Source organism: Lynx canadensis, chromosome D1, assembly GCF_007474595.2.
Source record: "Lynx canadensis isolate LIC74 chromosome D1, mLynCan4.pri.v2, whole genome shotgun sequence".
Lineage (NCBI taxonomy): Eukaryota > Metazoa > Chordata > Mammalia > Carnivora > Felidae > Lynx > Lynx canadensis.
In genome coordinates this window covers 49,176,079-49,197,416 of record NC_044312.2, presented here as the reverse complement: position 1 = coordinate 49,197,416, position 21,338 = coordinate 49,176,079, and the positions used below count along the sequence as shown (strand labels likewise).

The 21,338-nt window shown below is 36.8% G+C and overlaps 1 protein-coding gene across 2 annotated transcripts in view; it reads right to left on the bottom strand.

Moving 5' to 3' along the window:
• The window catches only part of DLG2 (discs large MAGUK scaffold protein 2), a 780,826-nt gene that overhangs the window by 27,295 nt on the left and 732,193 nt on the right, over window positions 1-21,338 (bottom strand). For both annotated transcript variants that reach the window (XM_032595102.1, XM_032595101.1), the window contains one exon: window positions 3,227-3,326. In XM_032595102.1, coding sequence (XP_032450993.1) covers window positions 3,227-3,326 — 100 coding nt within the window. The remainder of the gene's footprint in view (window positions 1-3,226; window positions 3,327-21,338) is intronic.

Genomic DNA, 21,338 nt, shown 5'->3' with positions numbered 1-21,338 from the left:
ACAGTTTAGCTGATGTAACAGGGATATATGTGCCATATTTAGAGACTTTATGTCCCCAAATCATTTTATTTGCACTCTGTATTAAGTTATAGAAGATAAATTCATTAACTTATCAAATTCTTTGTATATCAGGTTAATTAAATGAGGAATACGTGACTGACTTCTGATGCTCATCAGCAATAAACTCAGGCTTTTAAAAAGTGGCAACTGTTGTACATTTTTTCAAAAAGGAAAAAAATATATAACATTATTCTCTAACAGTAAAAAAGTGCTTTAAAACGTATTTGTACGTTCTCACAAATTGAATGGATTTTTTTTGTAGCTTTATTGAGGTGTAATTGACAAATAAATTGTAATACACTTAAAGTATACAATGTGATAATGGGATATGTGTATATATTGTGAAAGGATTCTCAAAATTAAGTTAATTAATACATCCTAGAAGGATTAGTTTTAGAGAATGAAATCAAGGAAAACCAAAACATGAGTTAAAATCACAAAATCACATGAATTATTTCTCTTTGTGTTGGTGCATGTATGACCAGGACTACACTGCTAATTTAGGCACACATTTTACAAGTGCAAAGGGGCACCAGGGAAAGAAATGTGAATTTGTTTTCTGTTATTGAAAAAAGTCAAGGTACACACCCAACAATGGTGTATCTTCATGTACATGATTATCTCAAATACCTTGAATTGGGGATGACAGGGGTTTTAGTCTTTTTTTTTTTTTACTTTAAGAATGAAGCTACACTATTCAGTGTTTTGCTTAGCCAATCTCTCTTATTATCAAGATATTGTATAACAGAATTTTTCCACTTTGTATGTAAAGAGAAATTGAAAATATGTTCAAGCTAAAGTGCAAATTATGGCTAATAATAGCATTAACTGGCAAATAAATTTAGTGAAATCTGTTCAATTTTTAAAAAGTAAACAAACATTTGCATATTCTGAATTTAAAAGGTCATCACTCAAATTTTTGACATTCTAATAACAGCTACTTTTTAGTGATGTTCATTTATTAACAATATACCAAAATGCTTCCCCTCCCCCCACCGACCCCAGTTGAAAATCTAGAAACTGGTGGTACTTGATGCTGTCCAGGTAATGTTGAAATCAATACCTGAACTTTAGCCACTAATTCAAGAAAAATTTTATGACATACTCCATATAGAGACTCACAGATAAAGTTTTCATCTTTCAAAAAGATCAGTAGTTACTCTTGATCAGATTTTGTTTTCTACATATATATCTAAAAAAAGAGTCCAAATTAACAATCTGAAGGATGAAGCATATCATTACACAGGGTTATAGAAACAGCTCTTGAAAACAAAGTCCAGCTCAATGCTATTTTGTTTAATACAAATGAAACGAACAGCTTCTAAGAATATTGCCCATAGCTGTTAAATTAAAACAAAACGAAATCAACCAAAAAAATGAACATGTGATACAGCTGCAAAAGACACAATACTGTTCTTATTTCATTGGTGCCTATACAATGGTGTTAGTATTACAGAGAGAAAAATTATAGCATAGTAGATTAACACAGGATTATTATTTTTTACTGCTCAGTGCAATGAGACACAGACTAAGGCATTAATAACTAGAAAATTTAAAGGTTTAATATACTTTATTTTGCACTCTATACTATAGAATGAAGACCTGATGATGTAATACAGCTAATAAATGACTGATAGAAAAACATATTAATACATATCTAAAATTTTATCATACAAACGTGCCAAGCAGGATCACTGCAAGTCGGGGAAAAAAATCAACCGTAGTTAATAACAAAGAATTACCCATGGAAGATCAAATAGCTTAATGTTTATTTTTTGAGAATGCATGTTCCTTTTGACAATAAAGTAGCTCTTTTACTAATAGCAAAGTACACCCCAATTATGGAAGTTGGCAAGGTCATTAAATATTTCTGGGTAAAAAGGCAGAAGAAAGGACATAAAGTACATTTCTGCTTTCTTGTTCTAGACATTTAGCTCGCCCTTTCTTTCAACATGGCTTCTTGCTCTCTGGGAGGTGTTAGGCGGTAGAGCAAGGGATGCCATGTTGGCATCAGGACCATGTTGGCCACATCACACGGTCAGAAAGGGAAGGTGTGAACTGCAACAGAAGTTACAGTGCCTGACACACTTTGCTTTTCAATGCTGACATGCAGAACAAAACGGTTGAAATTACTCTGGAGGAGCATTCACAGCTAGGTAACATAAAACTCGTATCTTGTGCATGCTAGGAGTGAAAGGCCCTCAAGAAAAGGAACAAAAGCCAAACTCAAAAGGAAAGGAAAAGAAAAGAAAAGTTACAGTGACCATTCCTGGGAACTTACTCAGAGTCTTTGTTCCATAACCGTCGTCACCTAATCCGGGGATGTCCTGCATGGAAGTCCCCAGAGAGAGCAATGAGAGAGGAAGAACAGCCACGGAAGAGGAAGGAAGAAGTCAGTGGAGTTGAAATGGATACTACCATGACAGACCATGTTGCCTAAGCAATCTGGATCCCACTCTCTCTTCTTTTGAAACGACTTTCACCCCAAACTCCCCGGGCTGAGACTCAAAGATTTGTAAAGCAACTCAAAAGATTGTTAGTTAAAAAAAAAAAATCAGAAGACTGTTATAAAAAAGAGGAAGATTCGCCAAAAGCCATTTTTGCCCACTGTTCATGTTGCCACAGAAATGTGCCACTTAGAGCAATGGTCCACTCCAAGTTTCAAAACAAATTCTTAGATTTAGTATCCACCAGGACAAGCCCGCTGCTCAGTAAGTGTTTAACACTGGCTGGGAGGAAGAGTGTAAACATGGTGCTAGCAATCAGTAGAGAGAATTTAATCACTCCCAATGAGCTAGAATTCCAAAACATACATGTGGCAATGGAATATGGTATTTCTGTTCAGAAAAGAATTCGTCTCAAGCCCTCAAGAGCTGTATGATAGAAGAGACAAACCCAGCCCTGGTCACAGAAAAATTCTGGTTGGAAGCAAAGTCCAAGCTTCCTGAAGTCCCTCTCCCATGCATTCTGCAAAGAAGAGCCACATCAAGGGAAGGATCCAGACTGCAGCCAAACACTGGTCACAGTAGTAAGCCCTGACCTGCCTGCCTGCCGTGTTTGTTTGCCTAGGCGTGTGGCGTGGGGGGAGCCTACATCATGCGTGTTGCCCGTGAAGAATATTTTTCTCTTGTGTTGCATGTGACATTCTCTTCGAGAATCTACTTACGTTCAGGATCACTGGTTTCCTGCTCACTCTGCTCCTTGTTCTTGTAGAATGGGAATTTTCGTGAAAAGATGAAGCTCTTTTTACGCTTGTCATTGAATGACTGTGAAGGAGAAAAGGCATGGGGCAAAAACAGGGGACGTCTAATTGTTGTCACACTCATGCTGACAAAACAACTAGTTTGTAAAAGCAGAGAGAGCTGTAGTGACGCAAGGGGATAGTCTAAAGAGGTGTCAGAGGGTCCTTAACAGTAGATTTTATTTTCAAGGAGTGTAAATTCTGAATGATGACACTTTGGAAAAACTGCCTCCTAATGAAAAGACTGGTTGCAGGTAAATGATGATGGAGGAAAAGAGCCTTAAATTGGAAGCAGAAGACCAGGAGCCTCTGTCCTGGCTCTGCAATGGGCTAGCCCATCACCTTAGATGGGTAACTGAATCTCTCTAGACCTCAAAATCTTCTTCATCTGTATAATGAGGATAATGATAGCAGCTCTTAGGATGTGAGACTTAAGTAATGCGGGAGAAACAAAAGTGCTATACAAATGAGATCTTTATCGTCATCATTACTATCAGGGAGAAAAGACTTTCTTAGAGATACTAGACACATCAGTGCCTGGACATCATTTCTAATAAGTTGCATTTGAGTTACTTCAGCTTGGACTTAATTGAAAACACACAGACAAGTGTGTGGATTTATGATATATGACAAATATAGTGTTACACATAGATATATGATAATTATTCTTTCAAAAGAGATTTTAAAGACATATGAGCCCCATGCCCTCATTTTGTAGACAGGGGGCTAGAGGCAACAGCAAAGCTGAGTCCCTTGCTGATATCACAGAGCTAGTTGGTGACAACTAGGACACTGTCAACTAAAATCCGATATTGGAAAATAGTAACTTGATATTCACTCAGGCGAGGGAGAAATCATGGTCATTCATCTACATTCTGACATGATAAAAAATACTTTAAGAAGGACCCTTCTTAAAAATGTAAAATGAGGCTGAATTAAAAGTAATACAGATATACATAATAAAATAAATTTGAAGTTATTCATTTGCTTGCCTAGAAAACTCTTTAAGAAAATTTCATTTATTCCCACTCTTGCTGTTATGTAGAAGCTTTGTGGGGTTCTTCTTTGGGACATGTGTTCACCATCATTTTTACAAGCTGTAGGTGATGCAGGTCTTTGTAATTTCACGTTCACATATCATTTAAAAAAAATGTTTCACCAGCTTGATTATCATCCTTATTTGACTGGCTTTGTGAGTCACTCTCCAAAGAGCGAGACTTGTTACCATGTAGGTATTAAAAGGAATGCGCCAAAGACTACAAAGGTAATCTGGCAAGGGGTATTCTAAAATAGTTTTAGCAATGGCAGCTGGTAGTAATAAATGTAGGGACAACAGGGTGACTACTTGGAAGAAAAAGTACGTGTTTGGATGTATGTATTTTGGCCCATTGGTGGGAATTAGTTGCATGCCCTATTGATCTGAAGCTTGACTAAATAGTGTAAATAACTCATCTTCTTTGTATACTAATGCACTCTCAAATATCCATTTTGGTAGTCATGTTTACTTAGGAAACATTAAAGTGCTAAAATTTTGGTGCTGTCATTCAGGAACTTGTTACTTTTTTGGGTGCTGGGAACTTCACCAAAATCAGTGGAGCTTAATTTTATGTTCCATTAAGAGAGCTTTAAGAAAAAACAATAAATCAAATACTTAAGAATTTTTGAAATTAGGGAACATATTTTATACTTATTATGTCAAGTATTAGAAATACATTCTCAGGATAGAAAGAAGTATTGCTTCAGAATTTATTACTCTGCTGACAGCACTTAGGTTCCATATAGTTTTGCCATAATTTGTGTCCAAAGGATTTGTGTCTGAAGACAAGGCTGGGAACTCCCCCCAGATTTTCCCAGCTAAAAAATGGCAAGTCCTTAAAGGAACATTAAACATTCTTGCATCACTCCAGTTTCATGCCACTTTTACATTTCAAGCATATTTAAACTTCAGTAACTGAAAATAAAAGAAAAAAATTATGTAAGAATTAATGACATGTGATATTGCAAGATATGTTAGACATTTAACTTCAACATCATGGATGGCTTGTCATGCAAAAAAAAAATATTTTACAGACTTTCATGCAAATATGAAACAATGCCCAAAGAAGTAAAGCCTGGGGCTAAAATGTAGACACAGATGGACAGTGTGGAGGCGTTTGAGGGCCAAAATGGGGCCACATGCAAACCACATCATTTAGCTTGTCTCATGGGGTCAAAGGAAATGAAAATGTGTTATCTGTGATTAATTCTTTTCTCTTTTCAAAGCAAGGACTGTAATGTGTTAACATTTCCCAAGTATGAAAATGTTGTATATCATGAGTCACCTGATTGGGATATAATAATATTTAGCACCACATCTTAAAAGAACAGAAAAAACATAACAATTCCTCAAAATTAAATTATCTAATGCATTAGTCTTATTACCCACAGTCATTTTGTGTTAGAATTAAAGAGAAGGTAATAGAGTCATCGGTGGTTAAACCGACTTACATTTACGGATACAAAACCAAATCACAATTTCCATTCACACTCAAAGACTTAAAAGTCACACATTTAGGGTCTTAGTTAAACATTTCAAATCCAAGAGGTTATATATGTGGTTTATAATGCTCTAACACTAGTCTTTATTTTTTATTAGACATGTATAATACCATTATATAAACTTTTGTTTCTGTTGATTTTTTTTAACTTAAAAAAGGAAATTCTGTTACATGATTGTTAAGTGAGAATAATAAATTAGCACTTTTACTATTTATAGAACACATGGCTCTAAAGCAGCTGAAGGCTGGTTTGCATCTCTGTATATCATAGTTGGTCAATGCTATTTTTTTCTCTACATTGCAGTATCTTAAATCTCGATCTAATGCTTTCATGGCAGGAAACTTCTTTGAACAGAGACTTTGAAAATACCAATCACATGTGTAAAGTGGCAAGTTGGCATATCTAAGAATTCCATTTTAGAATTTGACCTGTGAAGTATTGAGTTCTTATGAACAAAAGTGATACAACAACAACTACAATTTATGGAGCACTTATTATGCTCCAGGGTTGTTCTAAAAGCTCTGCATGTGCTAATCTCCACACTAACTTCATGAGGTTGGTATCATCATTATTCTCATGTTGCAGAGGAGGAAAATGAAGTTTGCAAGTCTTCTGTTACTTGTCCAGAGTCGCATAGTCAATGAGAGGTAAAGTCAGGATTTGAATTTGCAAATATTACTGATTTCCAAAATTGCTGTTCTTATGAGCCAGAAAACCTTCTGTAACTCAAGCCTGTTTCAAATTGATATTTAAAATTATTACCATTTGACTCTCATAATACTATAATTTGTCATCATTCCTACAGGTTCACTGCTTGGCAGTTATTTATTTAAGCCATCAGGTGCTATTGGATCCAACAATAGTTTCGTGGGTTATTCTGTTACAGTTTTTTTTTTTTTTTTTTGGATACCCATTCATGTTTTGGAGGACTCTATGCTATTGTTCTTGTTCTTATGATAATGTAAAAAATGAAATAAAAGAAGAATTTCAGTGGGACAAGCTATGAATGGCAATTTAAAAGTTGATTGTCCATAACAGGCAAATCTATAGAGACAAAGTAGATTAGTGGTTGGTTAGGGTTGGGGATGGGGTATACAGAGAGTGGGTAGTGAAAGCTGATGAATATGGTGTTAGTTTTAGGGGAGATGCAATGTTCTAAAATTAGATTGTGGTGATAGTTGCATAACCCTATGAATCTACTAAAAAACATTGAATTGTACACTTTAAGTGGGTGAATTGTATACTATGTGAATTATATCTCAATAAAGCCTTTAGAAAAAAGGAACCTCTCCCCAACCCCTACATCATGGAATGGGAGGAAACAAACACAGCATGTTTGAAATTTTATTTGGAGTGAATATTTCTTATCTTGAATTGAATGAGAGGAAAACACACTCCCCCAACCCTTGCAATCAATCTGATACACATGCCTTGTTTATCTGATTCTGCTCTTCCTCTGTTAAATGAATACCTTTCATGTTGTGACAGACATTAGAGCAGCCATACAAGGAGTCAGCATATTATCACTGTCACTTAAATATCTCTGAGTTGTTAGGTCAAGTGGTATGAAACTGCCCAGCATGACCCTAAGTTGTAATGGCATTGCTGAAAGAAAGAAAGGAAAAAAAACCCAAAAAACTCAAATTGCTCCTTCTTCCACTTGAATCCCATGTTCTTACAGGCACATGAGTGAATTGACATATTTTTTATTCTTTTCATCCAGAAAACTTTAAAATGAGGGGCATGTTTCAGTTTCTTTTCTCATCTTCCTGTTCTAATTTTTCAAATCTCAAATGTTTCCTAGCTCTAAAATGTTGCCTTTGTGATATGAATGTTCCCCAGGAAGAATTTAGATTTAAATTTATACGGAGCCCAGATACACACTTTTTGTGGCCTCCTTATCTTTTATAAATGCTTCTTTCCTCTTAATTCATTCTTGTCTTCCCTCCTCTAAGATAACTGTATTCCCTTTGGAAAACTGTTACTATAAATTTGGGCCATCATTTTGTATTACATATATATCCTGGTTTTGTACAGAAATGAGAACTGTATATAACAAAAGAGGCTCAAGAATGAGTAAGAATGAAACAAATAGGCTGTTAAAGGAAAGCCAAGAGTTGGCTTTAGATACAGCTGTTCCCAGAAATGTGTCTATATGGATGTACGCATACATATGTGTGTCTATAATATTGTCCAATTCAAAAAGGGTTCCATTTTCAATCCTAATGAATTAATGGATCTAGGCATTGAGCATCAATAGCTGGTAACATCACACATGTAAATAAAAGACAACCAGATGATATATGCTTCCTGAAGGGAGAACAAAATACTACTACAGAGTAGTTTTATAAACCTCTATTCTCAGAAGAAAAGAAACCAAAACAAAACCCTTCTCTCCCCAGTGAATCTGAATATAATTCAACCTTTCATCCAACTACCAGTTTATAGAAATAAAGAGACAGAGAAACGTGATAGATTACGCTATCAGGAGAATCTGGAACAAATTCTATAAAACAAATGGCCTGGTTTCTTAAACACAGAAATTGAAAGAAAACGAAAAATAATGGAAGGAAAACATATAAATCAGAAGAGACTTAGGATGGATCAACTACAATAGATTTCATTCTGGCTTAAACAAACACATTTTAAAACAAAACAAAACAAAACAAAACAAAACAAAACAAAACAAAACAAAACAACAAAAAAGCAATTATTGTATTTATGAATCAATTTGAGACCTGAAAAAAGACAGGATATTTGTTAATTCAGTAATTGGTAAATTTTATGTGTGATAATGGCATTGTGGTCATGCCATATTGATATATTTACAGTTGAAATGATTTGACACACTGCATTTGCTTCAGAAAATATGAGAGGACCATAATATTGTGAGTACCCTCATAATATATTCTAAAGATAGAATTAAGAGTGAGCTACAACTGTAGGATGGAGGAAGGAGAGGAAGAATCATATGATGGTGAATAGTAATTAAAGGCATCCAATATGAACTTATGATTTTCCAAAAAACTTTATTTCCTCTCTTTGTCCACAAAAGGAGCCTAGATGTAATGATACTCTAGGAGCAAAAAGCACACTTGGTCCTCAGATTTTGATTCCTAAATAAGGAAGTTTTTGTTTCCCCAAAAAAGGAACTAATTTTTTTTTTTTGAAGAAATGGTTTATTCCATCAGCAGGGAAAGTATAAGGTGAGTCTGAAACACTTTGTTGGACTAGAAAGTAAGAAGTACTAAACATAAACACAAAATCAATACAAAGTTTAAAAAACCTAAAACTAATGATGCCATGTCAAAAGGACACCTAAGTCAGTTTAAAAGGATCACACCAGTGAAATCTAGACAATTTGAATATTAAAATGAATAGTAACAGCAATGGAGTACTACACATTGAATTAAAAAAGAAATTCATGAGTCCAGGCAAATTACCAAAAATAACTAAATTAACTAATCCAAAATGAGAAGGAAGAGAAAGTTCTTTGTTATAGTAGAATAGAATGACAGCTATAGAAGGAATGGTAAAGTCAGGAAATCACCATTTTTCAGCTACTGTAATAATTGATTCAGGCAAGAATCATCCACGGTTGACTATTAATTGAAAATTTTTTGAGGAACATGATATTTATCTCCTCACAGGTATTTAATTATGAAAGAGGTGAGTAAAGGTGCCTTTCTAGTAGAGTTATCTGGCAGATATCACCTTAACCAAGTGATCAAACTTAGCATCACCAAAAAGTGAGATAACCTGACACCATGTGCCTCCTGATGGAAAGCACTGAGATGTATGCAATATCACTGATGTAGCATTCCTGCCAATAATGCATTAGAGGGAACTAACCATGAAGAAATAATCCAAAAAATTAAAATTAAGAGACATCCTCTTAAAATGCTAGTATCTTGAAAAACATGTAGAGCTAAGGAACCATTCTAGATTAAAGGACATTAACGAAGTGTGGCCCTGGATTAAATTCTGGATCATAACAATAACTAAAATGATTGTAATTTTACAAATATACATGAGAATATATAAAACAAGACTGTTCATGGTTTGTTAATTGTTGAAGGTGAGTAATAGGTACAAGAGGTTCATAATTATATTCTTCCTATGTATTTATATGGAATAATGAACTTTGATTCATAACTTATGCCACACACAAAAATTCTCTAGAGATGAATTGCAGACCCAGTTCTAAAATCTTAAATTATAAAATTTTTAGAAGAAAATATAGAACATATTTTTAATTTGAGATAGGCAAAAATCCCTTGGATATAACATAAAAGCACAAATGATAACAAAAAAATGATAAATTAGATTTCATCATAGTTAACAACTTCTGCTATTCAAAAGAGGTCATTAAGAAAGTGAAAAGACAATCCACAAATGGGGAAAAAATATTTACAATACATATACCTGACAAAGGATTTTTATTCTGAATATTTAAAAACTCCTACAACTGAACAATAAAAAGAAAAAAACATCCAATAGAAAATGGGCAAAAGACTTGATAGGATACTTAACATAAGGTATACAACTGGTCAAAAACATATGAAAAACATCCTTAGTCATCAGAGCAAAGCAAATTAAAGCCAAAGCAAGATACCATCTCATACACACTAGAGTGGATAATATTAAAAAGACTAACCATATTAAGTGTTGGTAAGGATGTGAAGCAAGTAGAACTCTCTTAAAAATTGTTGGTGGGAATGTAAAATGGTATAGTCACTTTGGAAAATAGTTTGGCAGTTTCTTATAAAGTTAGTCATATAGCTAACCTATGATTCAGAAATTCACCCATAGATATTTACTCAAGAGAAAAACATATGTCCACAAAAGGCATGTACAAGAATATTTATATTGACCCCAAACAAGAAACAATCCTAATATCCACCAACAGGGGAAGTCATAAACTGTGGTATACTCATACACACAATATATTGTTATTGCTACAAAACAATAAAGAAGATTGAACTACTTCACCAATAAAAAGCAACAACATCGATGAATCTCAAAAGCATTATGCTGAGTGATAGAAGGCAGACACAAAAGAGTACTTATGTATGACTTCATTGATAAGAAGTTCCAGAACAGGCAAACTATGACGATAGAATTCGAGTCAGTGGTTGTGGAAGTATGAACTATGTCTTTATCCATCTATCTTTATCATGGTTAGAACCAGAACCACGACACTTACCCAAAATACATTTTTAACCTAGGCTACTCTCTTAAATATATAGAGATATATCAACTATCTCTTGACCCAGGTGGTAGTTATGGGGACACTTTCCCCTTTCCCCTTCTCATGAATAACTGGTCACAGTGAATGCCACTCTGATCTTAGAACACATACCATATCATTTTTGTTTCTGTATCTCCAGGATCTAGCTCATAGTAGGTACCCAAAAAATATTCATCAAATGAATGTATGAACCAAAGTTTTGAGTGATGACTCCCATTGCTAATATGGGGGAAACTTCTGGCAAAAAAAGGAGAGGGAGGAGAAGGAGGAGGAGGAGCAGGAGGAACAACAAATATCTGGAAAAAGTGGGGGGGGGGGGAAATAATGGAAGGATAAGGCCATAGTCAAATGAATGATATTTGAATTTTTTGCATTTCTCTGCAGTTATTATCTCTTAGAATTTGTTTTTCTCATGAATTTCATCACATAATTCTATGCTCTATAATCTGATTTACTTTTATTTGCTGTTTATTACTAGTAATAAAAATGTGGTGGCTCAGCTATTCATATGTTTGCATTTTTGCATAGTATTACATTTTTAGCTCTATGGTCCATAATTGAATAAATAGAAATTTTAAAGGATTTTAGTAGTATTAATACCTTCAATAAAATTTACCATTTGATTTTTCTTTTCTAACTTTTCCCCTTAATTAAGTTTTATTCCTTTTCCTAACTAATAGGCTAGTTTGTTAAAAATACTTTTTCTACCAACAAATTAAGTATGTCTCCTTTAGAAAAATTTAAAAGGAAATAGAGAGAAAAAGTTACTTGTCATCTCATTATGAGAAACAAATCACTTTTAACATTATTGTTTCTTTGTTTTTGAAGAAATTATTCTGCTTAACTTTAGTTGTATGATATGGTCTACAGAATTTTAAATTGATTTGTTTTTATTAACTACGATAACATATAGTAAAGTCTTATGGGAAAGTGTTTTGAAATTTAGCTGTATGACCTTAGCAATGCTATTTAATCTATGGGTCTCAGTTCTGAGTATTTAAATGCGATAATGTGATATGCTCTTATCATAGTGCCTGACACTTAATAAAGCTCACTAAATGGGAGTCAATTATTGTAATGAGGACAGAAGCAACTTCCCATATTGTTAGGGAGTCTTTGGAAGCATCAGCTTTAATGAATGTATAACAATGGAAAGACAGTAGAAATTAATAACAAAAAGAAATTTAGGAAATCCCCAAACATGTGAAAATTAAAAACAAAAGAAAACAGAACAACAGTACTCTTCTAACTAGCCAATAGGTCAAGAAAGAAATTACAAGGGAACTAGAAAATATATTTATTTTTATATTTTTAATTTTCATTTATTTAGGGAGATATATATAGAGAGAGATAGAGAGACAGAGTATGGGGGAGGGGCAGAGAGAGAGGAGAGAGAGATCCCATGCAGGCTCTGAGGAGACAGTGCAGAACCTGAAGCGGGGTTTGATCTCATGAACCATCATGACCTGAGCTGAAATAAGGAGCAGACGCTTAACTGACTGAGCCACTGAGATGCCCCAGAAAATAGTTTTAAATGAATGAGAATAAAGAGACAAGATATGAAAATTTATGGGTTGCCACTAAAGCAGTACTTAAGAGGGAAATTTATAGCTATCCTGAGATCAAGAGTTGCATGCTCTACTGACTAAGCCAGCTAGGCTCCCCATAATAGCATTTTTTAAAAACTAACATTTGTTAAATGCTAACCTACATGGCAGGTACTTCTTTAAAAAAATGTTTTTTAAATGTTTATTTATCTTTGAGAGAGAGGCAGAGTGCCAAGTGGGGGAGGGGTCCGAAACAGGGTCCAGGCTCTGAGCTGTTAGCACCGAGCCTGACAAGGGGCTCTAACTCATGGACTGAAAGATCATGACCTGAGTCGAAGTTGGATGTGCAATCGACTGAGTCACCCAGGCACCCCATGGCAGGTACTTTTATAAGTGATTTACATGGATTCGCATTCTAAGTGCTTTACACATATCATGAACTCCTATTTAGTGGCTTCAAATTGTGTCTACACTTTATATATAAGGAAATTGAAGTATAGAGAGGTTGGCCATTTGCTCCAGGGTTTACACAGCTACGATTGATGAGCAAAGTTTCATTCCCAAGCAGTTAGCTCCAGAGTTGAGTTTTTCACTACTATGTAACACTGCCTTTCCTATCACTGCAAAGATTCCAAGAATTCATTCCACTCTGCTTCAGGATACGGTTACGGTCACGGTCATGGTAAGCATTGCTGAGGACTTCTGCAGGCAAATTATTTTCTGTGGAATTTTATACTTTATTTCTGAAAACAAATCTCTGTTGCTTTATTCTTTTCAAATGGCTCAGGCAATTTCTGTGACGGGTCCACTAGGGGCTTTGATAACAGTGAATGTTTTGTAGTAGTACAAAGTATTATGTTCATTTGCAGGGACCACATCACTCCTCAGTTTTATTTCTTCATTCTCAGGAATGCCAGTTCTTCTGCAACTTCCCCAAGGCTCCTCTCCTTTGTGGTAATCCCTTAGGTCAGTCTTCACTAGCTGGTTCTACACACTTACGCTGAAGGTGATATGATCCCAGGAGGCCAGCAGGGAAGCTGTAAGCTGATTTACCCTACCTGGGTGAGGAGAAACCCCATTTTAGCAGGATGGAGTCACAGGGGGCTGAGGGTTAGAACTCTCACTGGCAGTTAGGTAGTGTGTTAGAGGAATGGAAAGGTGTTTCTGTCTGGGGCACTTTTGTTCGGCCCACACAGAGCCTTCCATCTACACATTTCCTTTGAGGTGCACTTCATATGCTATATGCTAGTGGACTGTTTTCTAAGACAGGTAGCACTCGTGAGGGGAGGGGATCGTAGTTCCAATGTGAGAGATATGTGTGGCCCAAGGATTTCTCAGTAATACATTTTTTTGGGGAAAGAAAAATTGAACACTGCTTGCTACACTTCACATAGTAGCTGATAAAATTGCAGATTTTCACTTGGCGAGGATCTGAATTTCTCTAAGATTTTAGAGTGCACAGATAAAAGCCATGAAACACACACACACACACACACACACACACACCTCAAGGGAATAAAAACACCTTAAAAACCCCCAACACTTCTATTTACACTCTCACACTCTCTCCCTCTCCCTTCCCCCACCCTCCCCACAAACCTTTCCTATTCATGTTCACTGACAGCCAAGCAGGTTCATTGTTATTTCTATAGGAAACACCAGGTGAGTCTGTCACTGTAACTGATTGTCACTTTAAAACCAAAGAGCATGTTTATTGTGCTTAGGGAAGAATTCTTCTCCTCAGCTTTCTCCATAAACTTGGCAATCATCCTTCATTCCTTACTTACACATTTCTGTCACTTCTTCTCCATTCTTCTTGCTACTGTCCTGGCTCAAGGGAAAGAGTATTTTCACCTTGTTTGGACATACCATTCACATAGCAGTTGTGTTCTGCTTGTGAGAAAATGCATTTGCATCACATAGCACAGTGCCAGGAAATAGCATGTAATAAACAACATTCTTAATTATTACCCATTCTCATTTCAGGGGCTGGAGAGTGTCAGTCCTGGTAGGAGATACTACATTTGACAGCAATATCCATTACTTGAAGACTCCAAAGGAGTGGGATACCAATACCTCCACCATGGGCTATTGTAGTGTTGAATACAACCAGGTATGTATGGGCTTAGCCATGGTAAGTGTTCAATAAATGATAATTATTTTTTGTTCCAAAAGCATTTATTGTTTTTGCCAAATACTATATTCAGGCATCCAATGGCAAAAGGGTCTGGGAAAGGGAATTGCAAAAGCTCACTTTATCAGGCTTGCTCTTGCTGAATGGTATGTGGGATGAGTTTTGTCCCCCAGGTGTGTCCCTTCTGTGGCAATATGGCTACAATATGGAATATGGCCATATGTGGCTATAATTGGGAACACAAAATGAAGAGCTCACAGTTTAAGAAAATCATTACCATGTTGTGTTATAATTGCTACCATGGAGGTGTATATAAGAGGGCACTGAGGAGGGAGCTAGGATCACTGGGGAAGCTGGAGAAGGCCCAGGGGCACCGCTTTTAGTGGGATTTAAAGAATGAATAGGAGACTGCAGGTGGAGCTAGATAGCAAAGCTCGGTTCAGGCAGAGGAAAGTCCTGCCCAACAGGGGGCGCAAAAGCCACCTGGTTTCCCCTCCACTCTTCCCTAATCCTATGAAGCTTTCTGGATGGAGTGTAGGATTTAGGGGAGAGTGGGGATCAGACAAATGGTGGGAAAGATGCTCAAGAGGCAGGTCTGGCCTGCACTGTGAACCCCTCAGTTACACTCAGTGCTACTGAATGTTTGCTTGTGTTCAAGAAGTAAGCAAGCAATAATTGATCAGTATAAATCATTCTACAGAAATCACATATAGAGTTCAGAATGATTCTTTTATCACTTTATCAGCAACTTCAAGTATTAGGATTATAAACGTTAAAGAAGGAGAATTTTGCAGCTGACAGAGAAGTTGCAGAATCTCCCCATCAAAGTCTTATGCATTTTCATCACAGGGGAGATCCTACTATTAAATGAAAAAGAAATAAAGAAAGCTTATTCCTTGGGTTTCTCAGTGCACAGTATATTAAAAATAGCATAATTCAGTTTGTATGGGGGATAGAGAGAGGTGTTGCTCTAGGCACATATCTGCACACAATGCCAAGGGAGTACAGCTGAGCATTGCCTAGGGAGGCAGGCAAGGAAAACTGTCGAGACTGAATTCAGCCACAGAGGGCATCTGTCCTGTGGTAACCCAGCTCCATAATCATTCAGTCAGCAACTCCTGGGGGGGTCTGAGTTAGGGGTAGGTAAAAGGTGAGGAGTGAGGGCCAGCCTGAGCCCTCATTGGTTTTGCAGTGGGTATCCCTTAGAGAGACAGTGGTGTGAGAACCGAGTCTTGACCTCACACCCAGCCCAGACAACTCAAAAGAAATGTCCATACAGCAGCCACTACCAGGTTTACACAGCAGGTGAAGATTTAGTGTTACTGAAGCATCACCAACGACATCAACATTATGATTCTGAATTTTGTTGTTGTGATATATAAGTACTAAATATATATAATTTAACATTTTTTAACATTTTTTAATAATTTTAATAATTTTTTAAATTTAATAATTTAATAATTTAATAATTTTAACATTTTTTCTTAATGTTTATTTATTTTTGAGAAAGACAGAGAGAGAGGAGGAGAGAGAGAGAGCAAGCAGGGTAGGGGCAGAGAGAGAGGGAGACACAGAATCCAAATCAGGCTCCAGGCTCTGAGCTGTCAGCACAGAGCCTGACGCAGGGTTCAAACTCACAAATTGCGAGATCATGACCTGAATCAAAGTTGGGCGCTTAACCAACTGAGCCACCCAGGTGCTCTTAAATATATATAATCTAATTTTTAAATTTATTTTAATTATAGATGATAAGAGCTATAAGCATATGGTGTTTTTACTTAATTTTGTTTATATATATTTAGGAAAAATTATCATAAAAAGACTTAGTCAACACTAGGGGAGACCAGAAGGATTATTTTCTTTAAAAGAGGCCCTTTTAGGGGCACCTGGGTGGCTCAGTGGTTTAAGCATCCGATTTTTGAGTTTGGCTCAGATCATGATCTTACAGTTTGTGAGTTCAAGCCCCGTGTCAGGTTCTGTGCTGAGTATGGGATTCTTTCTTTCTCTCCCTCTGCCCCTCCCTCACCTCTCTCTCTCTCAAAATAAATAAACTTAAAAAAAAAAAAGAGGTCCTTATGTAGTCCTCATCTAATAGGGTTGTTGTGAGGAATGAATGAAAAAAGTCCTTACAATTTATTTACCAAAATGCCTGGCTTATAAATAACCTTCAGTAAATGATAGTTATATTGTTTTCACATTTTAGAAATAGTGATCCAATTAAATCCTTTATGTGCTAAATGTGCACTTTGTCCTTTACTAAGAAGGGGGTAAACACAGAAGTTCAATCAGCTCTTGGGGATAAGTTGGGGGAAAGAAGAGCTCCTTACCTTTAACAAAACTACAGTATCCCTTAGTAGCAATCATAAATTGGTGTATTTATTTTCTGACTAATTTGGGCTGTTGTTTCCAGGGCTCCCACCTCTACAGGGGCCTGCGGGTTTAGGCTTGGGGGGCGCTCCCAGAACACTTTCTCCAAGAATGATAAGTGACAGCTGGATCATTCTCGTGGAACACTTGCCCCAAATTCGATAAGGTGTTAATTCTTCATGTCAGGTGAGTACAAGCCAATTATGGGGAGAAACAGTGGCTTCTTGAGGCCTTTCAGGAAAAACCACCATTCACAGCAAGAATGCCCAAATATCAGTTTCAACAAGTGGTAACAAATATTCATAACGCTGTTAAAACATGAAAGGCAAACAGCATATCTTCAAGTTTTTTGCTTCTTTTCAAGGAAGGTAGGCTCAAAGGTACACTGACTCATACCTATAATACATTTGAGACAGCAGCTGGGAGAGCTCTAGCTTCACCCACATGTCACAGAACTCTGGAAACTGCATTCTGTACTATCACAACTAACAAAAGATGTTTCCTCATAGCTTGTCCATTGTCATCTATGGATACAAATTGCCTTTGCTACATGGAAAGACTTATTTTTCCCTTTTCCCCCTCAATGGACCTCAAGTGCACAGAATGTCATACATCTTAATCCTTAGTCATCATATGCTTTTCATTGTCTCATGTCTTCATGTGAGCTGGTAGATTCCTGGTGCCTATTACATTATGATAGATGATTGATAGAGAGATAAGGATTTTTTTCTTGAGACGTATAATTTTGATTTGACTTAATATCCTCTATACTATGTCTCTTTAGGTTAGTTTATCTTACATCTTAAGTAAGTTCAATGCACCTCTTACCCATCCCATTTTACAGAGGAGTAGTTGGCCTGCCTGAGATGACTCGGCTACTTGCATAGCTTCGGGTACAGTATTAGGTCTCTTGACTGCTTGAGAGGAACAGATTACATATCATGAGTGCCATCTTCCTAGGAAATCCAAATCTTTCCCAGACCATTCAATGTTTGCCAAGGGCAAGGGCAAAGCCTCATGCATATTTGTTTCTCCCTAGCCCTAGCACAATGCTGGACGTGAAAGACACCTTGTAAACCTTCATTGAAAAAATGAAATGGTATTTATGTACCTCTAAAGGACAACACTTGGCTATGTAACTGTGGACAGGTCACTCATTTCCCCTGCCCCTGCCTCGTCATCAATGAAATGGGTAATGCACCAAAGTGTGCTACAAATGTAAGGAGTTATTACTAATATTCATGAAGAATTTCTTAATCCCAGAGGAGTGGATCTGTCACAACCACCTTTCTGACTTTAACCTGGAAATCAGTCTAAAATTGGTTTCATCTTGGGGCACCTGTGTGGCTCAGTCAGTTAAGCGTCTGACTTGGTCATAATCTTGCAGTTTGTGAGTGCAAGCCTCACGTTGAGCTCTCTGCTGTCAGCGCAGAGCCTATTTTGGGTCCTCTGTCCCCCTCTCTCTTTGCCCCTCCCCCATTGCACATGCTTTCTCTCTATCTCCAAAATAAGTAAACATTAAAAAAAAATTTTGTTTCAGTTTTAAAAAAAGTTTATTTTAGCAACAGTTTTATTGATTCCGCTCTGGGTTGGTTTTCAGTTCCATTCAGTGGTTATTTTAGTATAATGCATAAATTGGCATTGGTTTCTAACAGCATGTACATGTGTGTGTACACTGGAAGGTAAGCTCTGGGATGACTAAGGTAGGGCCTTATTCATTCATGTCCCCACTCAGTGGCCAGAGCAGTATCTGGTACGTAGGGGAAACACAAAATCTTTTTATTGAAGTGAGAGGGAAATAACACTCAGATATAGAGAACCTTCCTTTCAAGGCAATAATCCATCATTCAGTTCTCTATTTATAAGCCCCAGCAAAAACTGTGTGGGCTATACCTTCTAATTTATGTAACTTTTCTCTAAATACATCACCTTTATTCTCACATTATTTAATTAAATAATTATTGATTGAATGCCAGGAACTATTTCAGGCCCCAAGTAAATCATATTCCCTGCCTTTAAGGAACTTGCAACCTACTCTCCAGTTTTTGTTATTACAACTGACAAATCAGAGTGTCAGAGAAGCTACTAGTTCCAGATCACATAGTTAGAAAAGCCAAATATAGGATCGAGAACAGTAAAATTTTAGACCCCCCCCTTTTTTAATGAAAGGGTAAAGTAATTAGGTATTTTGAATGAATATTAGGAACATACTAGAAGCTGTTGTTGAAATGTTTCAGACAGTACATGGCCTGTCATTGAAAAAAAGAGACTTTTTACCCATGTGTAAACAGCACATAGTTGAAAAGGGGCAAGATATACTATTTTTGCTTGCTAGGAGTTTGGGTATGATTACCGTAGTGAGGAAGTCAGATGACTGGATAGTCACTCCTACATCTTTATGTCGCAGTTTTGATGTTTTAGCTTTTAGTGAGTTAGAATCTTCTTCAAAATGAAACATGCAAGCTTGAAGGTGCGACTCTGGGCCTTTTGCCTTAAAGAGTCAGGTTAAAGGAAGCTCTGTAGTGAATCAGAATTGATTCATGATTACCTTCCAAAGTGGAAATGGGTTTGAGCTAAATTTTCTGAATAATACTTCACATTCTGAATTAATACTGGGGAGACAATTTAACAAAAGCTTAGTGTTCCCATCTGATGAAACTTTACTTGTCATTTATACAACCACAAATTATACATTTCCTATTTATATTACTTTAGTCCTCCTAGCATCACTAATTGAATAGAAAGAATTAGCTATGCTAATAATGTCTAGAATGAGTTCATACATAGAAATTCCTTAAAGAATCAATTATACTGTTTTGCTTACAAAATATGTCATAATGCAGGTCCCAGCTCTACCACCTACTAGCCCTATAAGCTTAAGTTATTTATCTTTTCTAAGCTTCAGTTTTCTCGTGGTAAAATGAGTGTATGAAGAATATATACCTCACAGGATTTTTGTAAACAGCAAATGAGCAATGCCTATTAAAAAAAAAAAACTTGTAGAAAATAAAGGCAATCTACAGATGGTCAGAGTAACTGGTATACTGAATGAAATGCAATGGTTCTCCAGTGCAGTAAGCACTGATCGGGTCTGTTTTAGAATTTCCCATAGGTAGCTACACACTATAGCAGAAGACTCCGAAACAATCCTGACTTGCAGCCAATGGCAGAGGCAGGAGTGGGGGACCGAGTGAGATCAGTCCTACTGTGACCTCCAGACCTTCCTGCTCAACCACAGACTCAGCAAGCACAGAGTCAAAGACGCCCATTGAGCAACAAAATTTGCAGCAACTCACCCTTCCTCTTGTCTGTGCAAAAGGGGATTTAGAACCTAAGGAAATGACTACTTTTAGGAAGTTGCTCATTCTAGTCTTTTAAAAGGGGTGATTTTGAGATGTGTGTGCATGTGGGTAGAGGCAGGAGGTGGGAGGGGAAGAGATGGGCTAATATTTCTAGGTACTTTATATACATTATCTCTTTTAACATAATCTCCAGTTTTACAGAGGAGATAACTGAAGCTCAGACAAGTTATGATAACTCTGGTAGAAGTTGGTCAGTCCATCTGATACCAAACCTTTCCACTATGCTTGTGTATCTCAAATCTAAGCAAGCCTCAAGAAACCCTTGGGGAGCTTGTTAAAATGCAGCTTTCCTATCCACATCCCCAGAGATTCTGATTCCAAAGGACTGGGGTTGAGCCTGTGCATGTTCATGTTCAATAAGAGACCCAGCTGATGCTATGTGGGGGGTCCAGGCTACACATTTTTTTTTTCCTGCTAAATATTTTCTGGTCTCTTCTTTCTTTTCTATAGCTACTCTACGGTCCTAGGACAGCCTTATCCATGTCTCACTTACATTATTGAAATGGACTCTTGCTTTATAGGGGTGCCTTCTTTTGGAAATTCATTCCACATAGTGGGGTGATCTTTGAAAACTCTAATCTAACTTCTGGTAAAATCTTCCAAAGACTCTCCACTGCCTTCATGATCTGGTTCTCAGCTTTCCCTCTGCCTTCTTGGTAGACACTTGGCAGCTTTGCATGGAAGCTTTTACACTTTGGTCAAGATTTTGTTGAGGGGTGCCTGGGTGGCTCAGTTGGTTAAGCAATCGACTTTGGCTCAGGTCATGATCTCACAGTTCATGAGTTTGAGCCCTGCGTCGGGCTCTGTGCTGACAGCTCAGAGCCTGGGGCCTGCTTCC